Here is a 17,972-nt window from a genome sequence, read left to right on the forward strand (position 1 = left end):
ACATGATGTGGGAAGGTGAGGGAGAGAAGCAGACTGCTGCCTGTCAATCTCAAAACCCTGGGATCAGGATCTGAGCTAAAATCAAGAGTTGAAGACTTAACCAACTGAGCCACTTAGATGCTCCAAGGGACAATTAGAAGTCTTTTTTTTTTAATTTTTATTTATTTATGATAGTCACACACACACAGAGAGAGAGAGGCAGAGACATAGGCAGAGGGAGAAGCAGGCTCCATGCACCGGGAGCCCGACGTGGGATTCAATCCCAGGTCTCCAGGATCTCGCCCTGGGCCAAAGGCAGGCACCAAACCGCTGCGTCACCCAGGGATCCCACAATTAGAAGTCTTTTTTTTTTAATTTTTTTTTTAAATTTTATTTATTTATGATAGGCACACAGTGAGAGAGAGAGAAGCAGAGACATAGGCAGAGGGAGAAGCAGGCTCCATGCACCGGGAGCCCGACGTGGGATTCGATCCCGGGTCTCCAGGATCGCGCCCCGGGCCAAAGGCAGGCGCCAAACCGCTGCGCCACCCAGGGATCCCACAATTAGAAGTCTTAATGAAATTTAGTACCTAAGCCCTTATGAAGGCCTCAGTAACTGATAAAACTTCAATAAATACTCATAAATGATGAAGAACCTACAGAAAGAAAAAGCAGGCTCTTGGTGATATATGTATTCTTGTTATTGACTGTAGTTTTTCCTCCTTTTCAATAGGGATGAACACATTGCTTTCTGCTCCTATTCAGACTCAGATGCAACAGAGAGAGGTAGGAGTTCATGCATGTGCCTTTTCATTTATTCTCCCTTATAGTTAACACACACAAAAAATAATGTTATGGCATTGTTTAGGGATTACTTACCAAAGTCAACCAGCATAGACTGGAAAACTTCCTACCTTTTCAGTTAACTAAGGGCAGTTTAATTATTGCCAGTTTAAATAAGGAAATATATTGATTATGTCAGGACTTCTCAAACTATAATGGGCATATGCAGGATTTTGTTAAAATATAGATTCCTTTTCAGTATATCTCCGGCACATCTTGAGATTCTATACTTCCAGCAATCTCCTAATGATACTAGTGCATTACTTCACAGACCATACTTTGAGTAGCAAGGAATTAGACTGTTTCCTTACAAATAAAACCACTGCATTAAGATTCAAAGAGAACCCAACTTCCAAGAGTAGAGTGTACTATAAATTAGCCATCATGCTCTTAGCTCTAAGTCCTTTTTTTTTTTTTTACTTAGAATGACCTAATATAGTAATTAGAATTTTCATTAGAGTTGTATTTGATATTCTCGGTCTTTTTCATTTTTAGTCATTCTAGTTGATGTATAATTAACCTTGAAACTTTTAATTTATCCAAAAACACTAAAAGCATTTACAGACTTTGAAAAAAAATGTAATAACAGATTACATGCTACATACCACACTGATTCAAACAAACCAGTGTATCATGAAACCATCTTTGAGGATTGTTTATATTAAGTACTCTGATGTAGTACATGTTGTAAAAACCTTTCTGAAACTTTGCATTTGATCTGATCTCCTATATTTTGCTTTCACTGTAGATTTCAATTACAGAACACAACCATGAAATGAAACCTGCAAATGACCAAACAGTCATCTTTTCAGATGAAAACCAGATGGACCTAACAGCAAGTCACACCGTAATGATTACCAAAGACCTGTTAGATTGTACTAAAAGTGAAAAGTCCATTAAGATAGATACTGCATCATTTCTGGCTAACTTAAAGCTCCATACTAAGGATTCAAGAATGAAAAAAGAATTAAATTTTTCCATGGATCAAAGCACTTCTTCAGAAAAGAAAATACATTTTAATGACTTCATAAAAAGATTGAAAACAGGAAAATCTAATGCTTTTCCTACAGGACCTGATAAAGAAAATTTTGAAATATCTGTTCATCCCATAAAAACAAAGAAGGCCTCTTCTGTACATCAAATGCATGTATCTCTTAGGGTAGATGAAAATAGTAGTAATACAACTAGAATCTTCGGAGAACAAAATGATGGGATGAATTTCACTCAGTGTCATACAGCCAATATTCAGACTTTGGTTCCCACATCCAGTAAGGCCAGCATAAGGGAATTTAAAGGTGATGATATTACAATTTATGGCAGTGATTTTATGGACTTGACAACTAACCACACTATACAGAATTTACCCTCAGCAGATAATTCATCTAATAAAGAGAATCAAACTCAGAATGTCATGATGGAGGTTATGACAGATTATGGAACTAAAGCTCCAGGAGGGAAGACAATCTTTAATAAACTGAATATTCCTTTTCAAACCCCTTTAAACCCTAATGGTGAAATACATATTACCAAAAGTCATATTACAGGGACAGAAACTCACACAGGCACACAGACTTCTAACCAAGATGCCAAAACATTGACTATAATCCCAGAATCTATATGTTCCAGCCCAGCTACTAAAGATTATAAGACATTTTTCTATTCTAGCAGTAATAATGCCATGGAACTGACCACGTGTCTCTCGGGTATGAGAAAAGAGAAGAATTTGCTGAAGAATGATAATTATTCTAAAATGTATCCCAATCCAGATGCCATCTCTCTTCTTACAGAGAAAACTATTTATTCAGGAGAGGATAGCATGGACATTACAAGGAGTCATACAGTTGCAATAGATAATCAGATTTTTAAACAAGATCAGACAAATATACAGAAAGCAGACACATCAATATCTGAAAAAGAAATAATGCTCCAAAATCTCATAACCATATCAAAGGACGGGAAAATGAATATAAATTGTAGCTCAGTTCCTCATATATCTAAGGGAAGATTACAGCAGAGCCTGGCAAACTCTTTATCTATTTCATTGACTGACAAAAAGACTGAAATCTTCACAGGTGAAGATATGGATTTGACTGAAAGTCACACAACTAACTTAGGAAGTCAAGCTCCACTTACATCTTACAATGTAACATCTGAGAATACCAGTAAATTTCTCTCTCACAACAAAAGCCCTTCAGATGAATGGCAAGAAATGACCAAAAGTCGTACTGAACCATCCCAGCAGCCAGACATAATATCTAAAAACATCCCAATGGACACCGGGGGCAAAGAAAAAGTTCAAGTTTTAAAGATTGCACCTTATGTTGATAAAGATTCTCCTCAATCAGCTGATATTAATCAAGACCTAGCAATAAGCCATAGTATAGTATACTCTGATAGAAGTCTTGAGAAACAAGTAGCACTAGGAAATAATAGAAATACTGTTCCACGTGAGCAATCTTTGTTTCCTACTACAGAGTCATTTTCATTAGGACAGTCTAACATGAAAAACCATAATATTGCTATTAACAGTTACGCAATGAAATCTGTGCCAGGCCAGAATTCTAAACTGCCTGAGCCACTGAGGAAGAGTGTAGGCAATCCATCACCTGACTATTCTCATGACAAAACAATTATTTGTTCAGAGGAGGAACAAAATATGGATCTAACCAAGAGTCACACTGTTGTCATTGGATTTAGTCCTTCTGAAATACAAGAATTGGGTAAGACTAATCTACAAAATACTAACAGTCTGCTAACAACAGCAAACAGACAGACAGCTATAAAAGTTGAAAAATGTTGTAAAAGTCTTATAGAAAAAACAGGAATATCTGTTTCTAAGGATAACCTAGATGTGATAGAGGACAAAAGCATACAGAAACTTGGATTTTTGAATGAAAAGCAAGATGTCAAAATTTGTGGAAGAAAAAGTATTGGCAGACAAAAAGTTGATAAGACTATTGTATTTTCAGAGGGTGATGAGAATGATATGGATATCACCAAGATTTTTACAGTGGGAATAAATCATAAACCTTTATTACTTGAACAAGATTCCCATTTGGCAGGAACTTCTAAAACTGTTTTGTATGAATGTGGGCAAGATGACGTGGAGATCACTAAAAGTCACACAACTGCCTTGGAATGTATAACTGTCTCACCAGATAAAATAACCAGTAGGCCTATGGACAAAACTGTAATGTTTGTAGATAATTACAATGAACTGGAAATGACAAAGTCTCACACTGTTTTCATTGACTACCAAGCAAAGGAGAGGACTGTGAGTATAGACAAACTTGACTCGGAACTATCCAAAAGAAGAAAAAGCATAGAAAAGCCAAAAATGACACCTGCTTCTGCTGAGGAGAGTGTTTCCTTTCTGGAAAATGGTGAAAGTGACCATTTAGCAGCAAACGTCAATAAGCTAACACTACTGAGGGAATGGTCTAATAATGGTCCTATAGAGAAAGCAGTAGGATTTATAGCTGGTGATAACATGGAAGTATCTAAATTCACCATTTGGAAAAATGGCAAAGATGTACAAAAGCCTGAATTTCTGAATGACACTATATCAGACAAAAGTCAGAGAAGGAAAAGCCTTAGACTCAAAAATGACAAGACTGCTGCATTTTCTAAAAATGATGATGCTATGGATATCACCCAGAGTTGTACAGTGAAAATAAACTATAAAGGTGCCCCAGAAGACAGACAGGATTCCCATTTGGTGCCTTTGACAGGAGCTTCTAAAACTGTTTTGTATTCATGTGGGCAGGATGACATGGAGATGACTAGAAGTCATACGACTGCGTTAGAATGTAAAACTGTCTCACCGGATAAAATAACTACTAGGCCCATAGATAAAACTGTAATGTTTGTTGATAATCATGGTGATCTGGAAGTCACCGAGTCCCATACTGTTTTCATTGACTGTCAAGATACAGAGAAAATTAATCAAGAGTGCCCTAAATTTGGAATAGCTACAGGAAAACCCTTGGGTATTTCTTTTCATAATGATGGTAGCTCTGTTCAAGAAATCACTGAAAAACAAGCATTGGCAGTAGACCAGACCTATATACCGGAAAAAGCCAGAATTGGAAGCTGTCAGTTAAATAGTACAGATAGAAGAAACATGGACTTTACTAACAGTCAAGCAACTGCTACGTGTGAATCCAGTGATAATTATTCCTGTTTACCAAATGCTATTTCCTGTTTTGATAATTTGGAGGGGAATGTCATGTCCTTAGGTGATAAAGATAAGAAAGCCAGTAACTGCCCAGTGCAAAATGATCTTTTTTATGTAAAGGACTTAGCCAATGAATATTACTTGAAACCTGAGGGACTGCCTCCCTCTGCTTGTTCTTTGTTAAAGAAAGAAAAAGTGACTCAAACCAATACCAATGGACAGTTAGACTGTGTTACAACAGTGCTTAAAGATCAAGATATGATTAAGGAGTCCCAGAATCTAATAGCTAATCAAACTTTACAAGATAGTCAGGAGCTGGCAGAGATGATTAAACCTAATTCAAATCGAGTATCCTTTAAACCCCCAAAGGATCAAATGGAGGGCTTTGTTGATACCACAGAACATAATTTAAAGAAGACTGTTGTTGATAATGATAATGTTTGTGTTACTTCTCAGCCTCATCTCTCAAGCCAGGTACCTCCATTACCTCAACAAGGACGGATAATTTTGAATAAAGATGAAACAATATCATCTAATTCTGGAAATAAGAATTTAAATATTGTTATAGGAAATTCCTTTGTACCCACATGTGAAAACGAGGCCAAAATGCTCAACAATGATAAACAATTTACCATAGTCTGTAAAAATGAGCTGAGGAAAAATACTCAGACAGCTAAATGTAATACAGATTTCCACAGTAATTCAGACTTGACTAAGCAAGTTATTCAAACTCATACTAATTCTAGAGAAGCATCAGATACTGTAATTGCATCTAATACTGCAAGTTTTAATAGTGTCAGATCAAATCTGAATAATTTGAATGGAAAAACTGAAGAATTTTTAGATTTCCAAACTCCCCATATTCCATCTTCTCCAGAGCAAATACTTGCATTAATAAACAAGGCACACAATCATATGAGTATAGTGCAAGCTACAGAAATACAGAACATTAACACAGCGCCCAGCAATGTTGAAGATGATAGAGATGAAGAAAGCAAAATTTCTCATAATGGAGCTGAAACCAACTCTGTACCACTCAAGACAGTTGTAAAAGATAAAGTGAAGAGATGTTCTTTGGGAATATTTTTGCCCAGATTGCCAAACAAGAGAAATTGTAGTGTCACTGGTATTAATGACCTGAAGCAGATTCAAGCAGACACAACTGATTTAAATCACTTAGAAATTCAGCCAGTCTTCAATAAGGAGCCAAGCATTGAATTTGTTGCAACTAAACTGACCTTAAGTCCATCTCAGTATATAAATGAGGAAAACTTTCCTATATATCCTGGTGAGATTAATTCCTCAGATTCTATTACCATAGAAACTGAGGAAAAGGCTTTGATTGAGACATATCAAAAAGGGATTCCACCATCTGAAAATAAAATACGAGAAATCTGCAGTAACCAAAAAAGAACCTGGGTACAAGAAGATGATGATATTCAGAATGAGAAAAAAATCAGGAAAAGTGAGATTAGGTGTAGTGATACTACACAAGATCAGGAGGTAAGCTCTGTCTTAAACTAAGGAATGTGGTGGGTCTTTTTTTAAGTTATGAGTATTGAATTTTAATTTTAGTCTTGGATGAGCAGGAATTGGTCATTTCCTATTATAGGTCTAGAGAAATATTCCTATTTGGAATGTTAAGGAATTACTTGACTAACAGCTAGACGTAAAAACAATTTGAAGTGACAAATCATCACAAAAAATGAAATAGGAAATAGAACAAAAATTAATGTTGAAATTGTGTAATTTGTCATTATAGTTTTGCATAGGAGACTCTCTAGGCAGGGTATATGTAGCTTGAAAAGTTATCTTCAATCTAAATATCTGGAGAGTAAAAAGCCTTTTTGTTATGTAAAGTGCATAAAGAAAAGCTTGCCTGAATTTTCTTGGCTAATGAGGATTTGTAAAATCTGAGAATCCATTTCTTTAGTGGATGAGAAAATGCCTGGGTCAAGCCCAGTATCTCAAGGTGAAGAAGTGAGGTTTCGAATTTATGGAAGAAGTCATAGATCTTTTTAAAAGTTGAGAGAACACTCATTTGGACAACTTGGAGAGAATAAAAGCTGTCATTCAAACTGAGTAACTCAGGTGGAGAAATGAAGATTAGAAAATATCAGGTTCAAAAAAAAAAAAAAAAGAAAAGAAAATATCAGGTTCATAGAAAACAAAGTTTAAACTCTAATACAGGGCAGCCCAGGTGGTTCAGCGGTTTAGCGCCTGCCTTCAGCCCAGAGCCTGATCCTGGAGACCCGGGATCGAGTCCCATGTCGGGCTCCCTGCATGGAGCCTGCTTCTCCCTCTGCCTGTGTCTGTGCCTCTCTCTTTCTCCCTCTGTGTCTCTCATGAATAAATAAATAAAATCTTTTAAAAATATATTTTAAAAAAAACTAAGACAAGTAAGCTTAGAAAAGTATTTCAGTAGTTCTGTAAGATGAGGTCCTGAGGAAATGGTTCATCTGTGAAGTTTTGAGACAGTAGTATCAGTGATTTAAAAAAAAATTTATAATTGGGACACTGGGGTGACTCAGCATTTGAGCGGCTGCCTTTGCCTCAGGGTGTGATCCTGGGGTCCCAGGATGAAGTCCTGCATCGGGCTCCCTGCATGGAACCTGTTTCTCCTTTGCCTGTGTCTCTGCCTGTCTCTCTCATGAATAAATAAAATCTTTTAAAATAATTTATAACTGAACAGACTTTATGAAAATGAGTATTTTTTGTTCAGTAGATATTGAATATCCCCTGTGTCCTGAGTACTGTTTAGGTGCTGGGAATTCATCAGTAGGAATTTATAGAAAAATCTTTTCTAGGGAGAGTACATTCTAACATTTAGATAAGGGATATATTGTCCTCAAAAAAATATGTAAATAGGTAGATGAAAATGGCATTTAAGGCTGTAAAGTCAAATGGTTAAAGTGGTAAAAGCAGCATATCACTTACTTGATATCAGCCAAAAGTATCTTGGTCATCTGGGGAAAGAAGTACTAAATCCTGGAAATAAGTTTCTTTGTGTTCTATCACAAGTCCCTTGAATAGCCAATATTCTGTGCTGGTTTATTTCAGTGTGGTAGCTCTGACCCTGGTGGCTAGTAGTTGAATAATTGAGTAGGTCAACATTTGTCAGCTCATAGGATCTGGCTTTAACTTAGACATCTGAGAAACAATTTGCTCATATTGTATAATGTACAAGCTGATTTCTATATATTCTTTTTTTTTTTTTTGATTTCTATATATTCTTAAATAAAATTATTTTTAATTCTAGAGGCACCTAGAGTGGCCCTGTCACAGGAGCATGTAACCCTTATGTCAGGGTTATGAGCTTGAACTCCAGGTTGGGTGTAGAGATTACTAAGAAAAATAAACTTTTTAAAAAATTAAAATAAAATTATTTGAAACTTTAAAGGCCTAATAAGTTGGAATACCTGGGTGGCTCAGCAGTTGAGCGCCTGCCTTCGGCCCAGGACATGATCCTGGAGTCCCAGGATCAAGTCCCACATCGGGCTCCCTACATGGAGCCTGATTCTCTCTCTGCCTATGTATCTGCCCCTCTCTCTCTTTGTCTCTTATGAATAAATAAATAAAATCTTTAAAAAAAAAATAAAGGCCTAATAAGTTGCTTGTTACTATTCTAGTTCGTTACTAAGGGGTTTCATATAAATTATAGATAAATTTTATGTTGAAGTAGTATTTGTTAGTGTTCAACAAACAGTTATTGTAAGTATAAAGAGTCGTAACTTTAGGCTAATAATGTTCCTTAATTATTTCAGATTTTTGATCACCATGCTGAAGGGGATATAGATAAAAATGCTAACAGCCTGAGCAGAACCCCATCTAGTTGCAGCAGTTCTCTGGATTCGATAAAGGCTGATGGGACCTCTCTGGACTTCAGCAGTAAGATCTTTATGAAAGCTAAATAATAGAAGTCATCTGCTTACTTGACTAGTAATAAATGTATTTCAGTTCAGGAAATATTTGAAATTTATGTAAGCTTTTTGGGAGTTATACATTGTTGACAAGTAAAATAATTTTAATTTATTTTTAATTCTTAATTATTTTAAGAAATTGAGAAATGACAGAGCATAAAGGGTAATGTTCTTAAGACCATAAAGGGTAATTTCCTTAAGAAGCTTATAATTAGTAAAGAAATATTAAATGGGGCCCTAAAACGGTAGCATAATCTGCCCTATAAATGACTTTTCCCAAAAAGATCTAGCTACAAGATCATGAACTGCACAAAAGCCTGAATGATAATTAAAATTAAGCTTACAGTTTATTTTTGATTAGTTTATTACCTGAATTTACCTTACTTCTAGCACAGCACAATAGTCAAATGGAATCACAGTTTCTCAGAGACACTATTTGTGAAGAGAGCTTGAAGGAGGTATGTCAAACTATTTTTCATTTCTAATGCAACTATATTTCCTCTTTAGTTTTCACTTTTTAATTTTTTTTTAAATTATGATATGTTTCATCTATACAGAAAATTAGATTTTTTTGTTCAGAACCCAGCATGGTAATTAATCATATGGATTAGAAATCGCAGTTAGAAGATCTATGTTTTGTTGTTTATCAATTCTTTTGTTACTGAATAACCTTAAGAAATTAGATAAAAATCTGTTCGTGTATAGCTTACAAATATTTGGATATTTCCACAAATATATGCAAAATACTATGAGCTATTTAGAAACAAAATAGGGTGGTTATAGTAAAATGAGCTCACTTTGAAAATTGTGCAAACTTTTTTCTCTCCTCAGAAACTCAAAGATGGGAAAATTACAATAAAGGAGTTCTTTATACTTCTTCAGGTCCACATTTTGATACAGAAACCCCGACAGAGCAATCTCCCAGCCAAAGTAAGTGCAATTTCTTGGCAAAATAGTTATCTCAGTTAAAATGTATTTTACTTGTTTATCAAACTGTATCAAAATAAGTGTTATTCAAAAATAGAAAAAGAATCTAAGGAAGCATTTTTTCCTACAGAAAGTTTTTCTAGGGATGCCTGGGTGGCTCATTGGTTGAGCATCTGCCTTTGGCCTAGGTCATGATCCTGGGATCCAGTCTCACATCAGGCTCCCTGCAAGGAGCCTGGTTCTCCCTCTGCCTGTGTCTCTGCCCCTCTCTCTCTCTCTCTCTGTCTCTCTCATGAATAAATATATAAATCTTTAAAAAATTTTAAAAAAGGAAAAGAAAGTTTTTCTACAGTAAATACATTGTGATTAGCATTAAAATTGGGTTTAGGAGGGGTTGCCTAGGTGGCTCAGTTGGCTACATGACTCTTGGTCGCAGCTCAGTTCTTGATATCAGGCTTATGAGTTTAAGCTTTGCGTTGGGGCTTCAACATGGAGCCTACTTAAAAACAGAAAATTGATTTTTTAAAAATATTATAGATTTTTGATAAGGTAAAATTTTATTTTTTTCTCATTCCTTGCAATTTATTTATTTGAGAGAGAGTTTGAGCAAGACAGAGCACAGAAGAGGGAGAAGCAGACTCCCTACTGAGGAGGGAGCCCAATATGGGCTCTATCCCAGATCATGACCTGAACAGAAGGCAGATACCCAGGTACCCCAGCAGAAGTTTTTAGTAAACATTTTTCAGAATCATAATAAGATTACATAATATTTGAATTACACAAACTCAATTCAAAAGATTAATAGGAAAATTTGAGTCACTTAATAGGAATATCTTAAGTCTGTCGAACATTTACAAAAATTAGTTATGCCCTTGGCCACAAAGAAAATATTAACTAATTGAAAAAAAATGAGAGATTTGATGGACAATATAATCTGATCTTAATCCAATAAAATTAGAACTAATAAAAGGACTAAAACATTCTTAGCTTCTTGGAAATTGAGAAATACACTTGTAGATAACTCTGAGATCAGATAACAGTCTTAATCAAGAATGTTAAGAAAACAAAGTAAACGGGATGCCTGGGTGGCTCAGTGGTTGGATGTCTGTCTGCCTTCAACCCAGGGCGTGATCCTGGAGTCCCGGGATTGAGGCCCACATCGGGCTCCCTGCATGGAGCCTGCTTCTCTCTCTGACTCTCTCTCTCTGTGTCTCTCATGAATAATAAAATCTTAGGAAAAAAAAAAAAAAAAACAAGAAACCAAAGTAAGGGAGGATATATAATACCAAACCTTATGGAACATACAGCAAAAATTAGACTTTTGGTAAATAAAATATTTAAATAAAATGTAAAAAAAAATATAAGAAAACCCTTAAAGAGCCTAATTTAAAAAACAGAAGGTTAAAATATTGACAGTTCAGAAAGAAGACGTGTGGGGCACCTGGGTGGCTCTGTTGTTAAGCATCTGTCTTCGGCTCAGGTCGTGATCCTGGGGTCCTGGGATCGAGTCCAGTGTCGGCTTCCCCACTGGGACCCTGCTTCTCCCTCTGTGTGTGTCTCTGCCTCTCTCTCTGTGTCTCTCATGAATGAATAAATAAAATCTTAAAAAAAAAAAAAAAAAAAGAAGACATGTTCAGAGTTCTAAAGAAATTTTTTTAAAGATTTTATTTATTGGGGATCCCTGGGTGGCGCAGCAGTTTGGCACCTGCCTTTGGCTCAGGGCAGGATCCTGGAGACCCAGGATCGAGTCCCATGTCGGGCTCCCGGTGCATGGAGCCTGCTTCTCCCTCTGCCTGTATCTCTGCCTCTCTCTCTCTCTCTCTGTGTGACTATCACAAATAAAAATAAAAATTAAAAAAAAAAAGATTTTATTTGTTCATTCATGAGAGACACAGAGAAAGAGGCAGAGACACACGTAGAGGGAGAAGCAGGCTCCCGGCAAGGAGCTCAACACTGAACTCGATCCCAGGACGACGGGATCATGCCATGAGCCAAAGGCAGGTGCTCAACTGCTGAGCCACCCAGGCGTCCCAAGAATTTTTTTTTTAAGATTTTATTTATTTATTCATGAGAGACAGAGAGAGAGAGGCAGAGACACAGGCAGAGGGAGAAGCAGACTCCATGCAGGGAGCCCAACATGGGACTCAATCATGGGTCCCCAGGATCACACCCTGGGCTGAAGGTGGCTCTAAAACACTGAGCCACCCAGGCTGCCCCCCAAGAATTTTTTTAATTAATCAACTCTGACAACAAATTTTAAGACCGAGATTATTTTTTAGCAAAATATAAATTACCAAAATTAAAAACTGGAAAACTTTTATTATTGAAAACTTTATAATTTACCATTAAAATTGTCACTAGAACCAAATGAGTTTTTTTTTTTTTTTAAGACTTTATTTATTTATTCATGAGTCACAGAAAGATAGGCAGAGACATAGGCAGAGGGAGAAGCAGGCTCCCTGCAGGGAAGCTTGATGTGGGACCAGGACCCCAGGATCACGTCCTGAGCCAAAGGCAGACGCTCAACCACTGAGCCACCCAGGCATCCCCCAAATGAGTTCTATCTAATTTTTAAAGAATGGACCTTCACAGGGATGCCTGGCTGATTAAGTCAGTAAAACATGAGACTTGGTTTCAGGATCATAAGTTTAAGCCCCACATTGAGGATAGAGCTTACTTAAAAAAAAACTTTGAGATAAAATGGAAGGAGAGTGGGAAAAGAAACAAAGAAGGGAGCGAGGGAGAAAGGGACCAACACAAATATGGACATTTGGGGCAGCCCTGGTAGCTCAGCAGTTTAGCACTGCCTTCAGCCCGGGTGTGTGATCTTGGAGACCCAGGTTCACATCCCGCATCAGGCTCCCTCCACGGAGCCTGCTTCTCCCTCTGCCTGTGTCTGTGCCTTTCTCTCTCTCTCTCTCTCTCTCTCTCTCTCATGAATAAATAAATAAAATCTTTAAAAACAAAAACAAATATGGACATTTGGTTTATGACCAAGATGCCACTGCAGAACAGTGGTCTTTTCTATAAATAGTATTGTATCAATTGGATATCCATAGGAAAAAAATGACCCTTGACTCATATTTCATATTATACACAAAAATCAATTTTATAGAACACCAAAAACACAAGTGACAGAAATTGGTCTTCATCAAAATTAAAAATTGTGTTACATGGGGCACCTGGGTGCTTCAGTCAATTGGGCATCTGATTCTTGATTTCGTGATCTCAGGGTTGCGAGATCGAGCCCCATGTTCGGCTTCCACTGCATAAGATTCTTTATTCTTTCTCTCCCCTGCTTACTCACTCTCTCCAGAAAAAACAATCAAAACACTTCTGTGCTACAAATGGTATCATCAAGAAAGTGAAAAGACAACCCACAGAATTGGAGGAAGCATTTGCAAATCATACATTTTATAAAGGACTTGTATCCAAAATATATAAAGAACTTTTTCAACTCAATAATAAAAAGACAACCCAACTTAAAAAATAGTCAAAGGGGGCACTTGGGTGGCTCAGTTGGTTGAGCATCTGCCTTTGGCTCAGGTTATGACCCCAGAGTCCTGGGGTCAAGCCCCACATTGGGTTCCTTGCTCCTTGGGGAGCCTGGTTCTCCCTCTCCCTCTCCCTCTGCCTGCCACCCCTCCCCTGGCTTGTGTGCATTCTCTCTCCGTCTCTCTCTGTCAAAAAAAAAAAAAAAAATCTTAAAATAGTCAAAAGGATCTAAATAAACATTTCTCTGAAGAACATATACAAATGGCCAGTAATTATAGGAAAACGTGTTTAGCATCATTAGTCATTAAGGAAATGCAAGGTAAAACCACAGTGCGGGGCAGCTGGGTGGCTCAGATCATTGAACAACTTACTCTTGGTTTTGGCTCAGGTCATGACCTCAGGCTTGATCACCGAGTCAGGCTCCATACTCAGCAGGAAGTCTGCTTAAGATTCTCTCTTGGTCCCTCTCCCTCTATTCCTCCCTTTGGTCAGGTGTGCTCTTTTTTTCTGTCTCTCTCTCTCTAAAATAAATGAATCTTTTAAAATAATAATAAATAAATAAAACCACAACGAATTACTACTTCACACCGACTACAATGGCTGCAATCAAAAAGACAGAAAATAGGGGATCCCTGGGTGGCGCAGCGGTTTGGCACCTGCCTTTGGCCCGGGTGCGATCCTGGAGACCCGGGATCGAATCCCACATCGGGCTCCCGGTGCATGGAGCCTGCTTCTCCCTCTGTCTGTGTCTGCCTCTCTCTCTCTCTGTGACTATCATAAATTAAAACAAAACAAAACAAAACAAAAACAAAAAGACAGAAAATAGGAACGCCTAGGTGACTGACTCAGTAGTTAAGCACATCTGCCTTTGGCTCAGGTACTCGACTCCAGGATCGAGTACGACACAGGGCTCCCTGCATGGAGCCTGCTTCTCCCTCTGCCTGTGTCTCTGCCTCTCTCTTTCTGTGTCTCTCATGAATAAATAAATAAAAATCTTTAAAAAAAAAAATAGAAAGTGTTGGCAAGGATGTCAGGAAATTAGGATTTTCATACATTACTGGTGGGAATGGCACACCCACTTTGGAAAACAGTTTGGCATTTCCTCAGAAGGTTAAACATAGAGCTACTATATGATTCAGCAGTTCTACTTCTAAGTATATTCCCAAGAGAATTGAATATATACATCCACACAAAAGTTGTACATGAGTACTGGTCATAATAGCCAAAAGGTGAACTGACTACTAGTTACTTGGGGCTGGGATGGGGGTAGAAGAGAATGAAGAGTGACACCTAATGAGTACAAGGTTTTTTAATAGGGGATGAAAATGCTCTAAATTAGGTTGTGATTGATAGTTGCACAACCCTGTGAAAATAGTTCAAAAATTTTTTAAAAAAAGGAAAATAGTTCAAAAATTATTTAATTGTATACTTAAATGGATGAATTATATGGTATGTGAATTAAATCTCAAATAAGGCTGTTTAGAAAAAAATCAATTCCAGGAGTATTGTATATCTAAATGTGAAGTGTAGGGGAGCCTGGATGGCTCAGTTGGTTAAGCATCTGACTTCAGCTCAGGCCATGATCTCAGGTCCAAGGATCAAGCCCTTTGTCAGGCTCCCCACTTAGTGGGGAATCTGCTTGTCCCTCTTCCTCTGCTCATCTCACTGCTTGTGTGAGCATTCTCTCTCTCTCTCTCTCTCTCTCTCTCTCTCTCTCAAATAAATAAATAAAATATTTAAAAAAAATAAATTAATAGATGTGAAGTGTAAATCAAAGATGGAAATGGGAAAATGGGACACATCTTTTGGGTCCCCAACCTCATTATTCCTTTTTTTTTTTTTTTTAAGATTTTTTTGTTCATGAGAGACACAGAGAGGGAGAGAGGCAGATACCTAGGCAGAGGAGAAGCAGGCTCCATGCAGGGAGCCCAATGTGGGACTCGATCCCAGGACCCCAGGATCACGCCCCAAGCCAAGGGCAGACGCCCAACCACTAGGCCACCCAGGCGTCCCCCAACATCATTATTCTTATCACCATAGTTGCCCCTTCTCACCAGAATTTTCTTGCTTCAGCTCTATATGGGGAGTGGAAAGCTGCCTAGGTGTGGATCCAGAGTCTACATCCTTAGGAAAAGCAGAAAAAGTACCAGGGGACTAGGGAGAAACAGAAGGGATAGATAGGAACAGAGAGTTGCTGAGAGGGTTGAAGAAGGAGAGAATACCTCAGGAGTTAACACTTAAGGGTCTAAATCTTTTTCTTTGCTCTCAGGCCTTGCAGAGATCAGGAGGGTCAGTGTTAGGGAAATAGATCTGGGAACAAACCCATCTAGATAGTTTATGCTATCGTAGGAAAGAAATTAAAGATCCTAAAGTAGGGAAAGACCAAAGATAGATTATATATGGATCATGGAAAATGAAGTTCACAGCTATGGGCATCTGATACAGGACTTGGATAACTGTGAGTCTCTTAGGGCGGAACTGGGGAGAATATTCTTTTTATTCTTTTTATTCTTTTTTTTTTTTTTTTTTTTAAGTAAGCTCTATACCCAGTGTTGGGCTTGAACTCAACAACCCCTGAGATCAAGAGTCATATGTTAAAAAGTCTCATGTTTTACCAAGCCAGCTAGGTAACCCTGGGGAAAGTATTCTTGAGGCAAGTAGAGAAGTATGTACTACCCCTTACAGATGCATATACAGCACCCATATGTATTTGCAGTTATAGGAGCTCAGCAGGCATCACAAGCAAAAGGTGTTATTGCGGTACCCCAAGACCATCAACATGCCCATGGAGTGCCTTGGGCAGAAGTACTATAATTTACACTCTTACCCTTCTCAATCAGGTCAAAGAAATATTTATGGCAGGTACCCCTGCCAGGCCTGAAATACCCAAGAACTGATTGTGCATAAATTGGGTACTTAATCAAAATGGATATGTGAAGAGAGGAAGATTGCTTGTGTACATCGCCCTGGGCTCAAGGTTCAGCAAATTAACCTAGCTATTGCATACAGTATAGGCGGATGCAGCCAGTATGTACCCATAGTATGTAAGCCTGATACTCATTGACACTTGCTGTCCTGATGAATCTCTGGGAGCACGGCCCTGTGTTTCACTGGTGGTTATGAAGGTCTGAGAGGGAACCTACTCTTTTTCAACTCAAACATCATCAACTTTTGTTTTATCTCTACGTTTCCCTACTCCTCACCCCTGTTATTTTGAAGCAAATCCCAAGCATCATCAATTTATCTGCATTTCAGTATGTACCCCTATAAAAAGATGAAGACTGACTTTAAAAACATATCCAGATATAACAGAGATATAACAGTCATACCTTAAAATGACTATTCAGGGCAGCCCGGGTAGCTCGGAGGTTTGGTGCTGCCTTCAGCCTAGGGCCTGGTCCTAGAGCCCCAGGATCAAGTCCCACGTCAAGCCCCTGGCATGGAGCCTGCTTCTCCCTCTGCCTGTGTCTCTGCCTCTCTCTCTCTCTCTTTCTCTCTCTGTGTCTCTCATGAATAAATAAATAAAATCTTTTTTTAAAAAAATGACTATTCAGATTTATATTTCCCAGATTGTCTTTCCTTTTTTTTTTTTTTTTCCAGAGAGAAAGAGAGCATGAGCAAGGGTAGGAGACAAGGGGAGAGAGTCTTAAGCAGGCTCCAGGTGAAACCCATGTGGGCCCATCTCATGACCCTGAGTTCAAGACCTGAGCTGAAACCAAAAGTCTGAGGCTTAACTGACTGTGCCACCCAGGCACCCCAGAGGAGAGAGAGAATCTAAAGCAGGCACCACTGCCAGTATGGAGTTGACTCAGGCCTCGATCTTACAACCCTTGAGATCATGACCTGAGCTGAAATCAAGAGTTGGACACTCAATTTATTGAGCTATCCAGGTCTCCTCCCTGATTGTCTTAAGCATTATTTTTCCATTTACTACATTAAGAACCAAATGAGGTCAATATATTCTAATTGATTGCTATCTCTTAGTCATCTTCTAAATTGTAAAGTCCCCTTCCATCTCTCTCTCCTTTTTTTTCTTTTTAATGAAGAAACCAGGTTTTTCTGTAGAGTTACCAAAATATGCATTTTGTCAATTGTGCACACCCAGATTTTATTTTATGTTATGTTATTTTATTATTTATTTTAAAGATTTTTTTTTTTTTAGATTTTTTTAAATTTATTTATTCATGATAGTCACACAGAGAGAGACAGAGAGGCAGAGACACAGGCAGAGGGAGAAGCAGGCTCCATGCAGGGAGCCCGATGTAGGACTTGATCCTGGGACTCCAGGATCCTACCCTGGGCTGAAGGCAGGCGCTAAGCTGCTGAGCCACCCAGGGATCCCCCCAGATTTATTTTAACCTGTTCTTTTATACTTTTTATTGATTGGCATAGGCTTTATCAGATTCAGAGGTTGTTTTTTAAGTCATGCTTCCATCAGGAAATAATGTCTGGTGATGATGCACAGATAGTCATTGATGATTATTATCTAGATCTAGTCATTCACTAGGAGTTGTAAAGTAGTAATTGTAAACTAATTATTTTTCATTTATTGTCCAAATACTTCTATAAAAAGAAATATTTCTTTGCCAACCATTTGGCAGTTAGCCATTTTCCCTAGGAGGCTTGATGTC

General features: G+C 38.0%; 1 protein-coding gene across 1 annotated transcript in view; it reads left to right on the forward strand.

Moving 5' to 3' along the window:
- The window catches only part of KNL1 (kinetochore scaffold 1), a 64,258-nt gene that overhangs the window by 28,590 nt on the left and 17,696 nt on the right, over positions 1-17,972 (forward strand). Inside the window, exons 9-13 of the mRNA XM_025998325.2 lie at positions 713-765; positions 1,571-6,502; positions 8,764-8,887; positions 9,310-9,377; positions 9,751-9,849. Of these exons, the coding sequence (XP_025854110.1) occupies positions 713-765; positions 1,571-6,502; positions 8,764-8,887; positions 9,310-9,377; positions 9,751-9,849 (5,276 nt within the window). The remainder of the gene's footprint in view (positions 1-712; positions 766-1,570; positions 6,503-8,763; positions 8,888-9,309; positions 9,378-9,750; positions 9,850-17,972) is intronic.

The sequence above is a fragment of the Vulpes vulpes genome, chromosome 15, assembly GCF_048418805.1.
Source record: "Vulpes vulpes isolate BD-2025 chromosome 15, VulVul3, whole genome shotgun sequence".
NCBI classification, from domain to species: Eukaryota; Metazoa; Chordata; class Mammalia; order Carnivora; family Canidae; genus Vulpes; species Vulpes vulpes.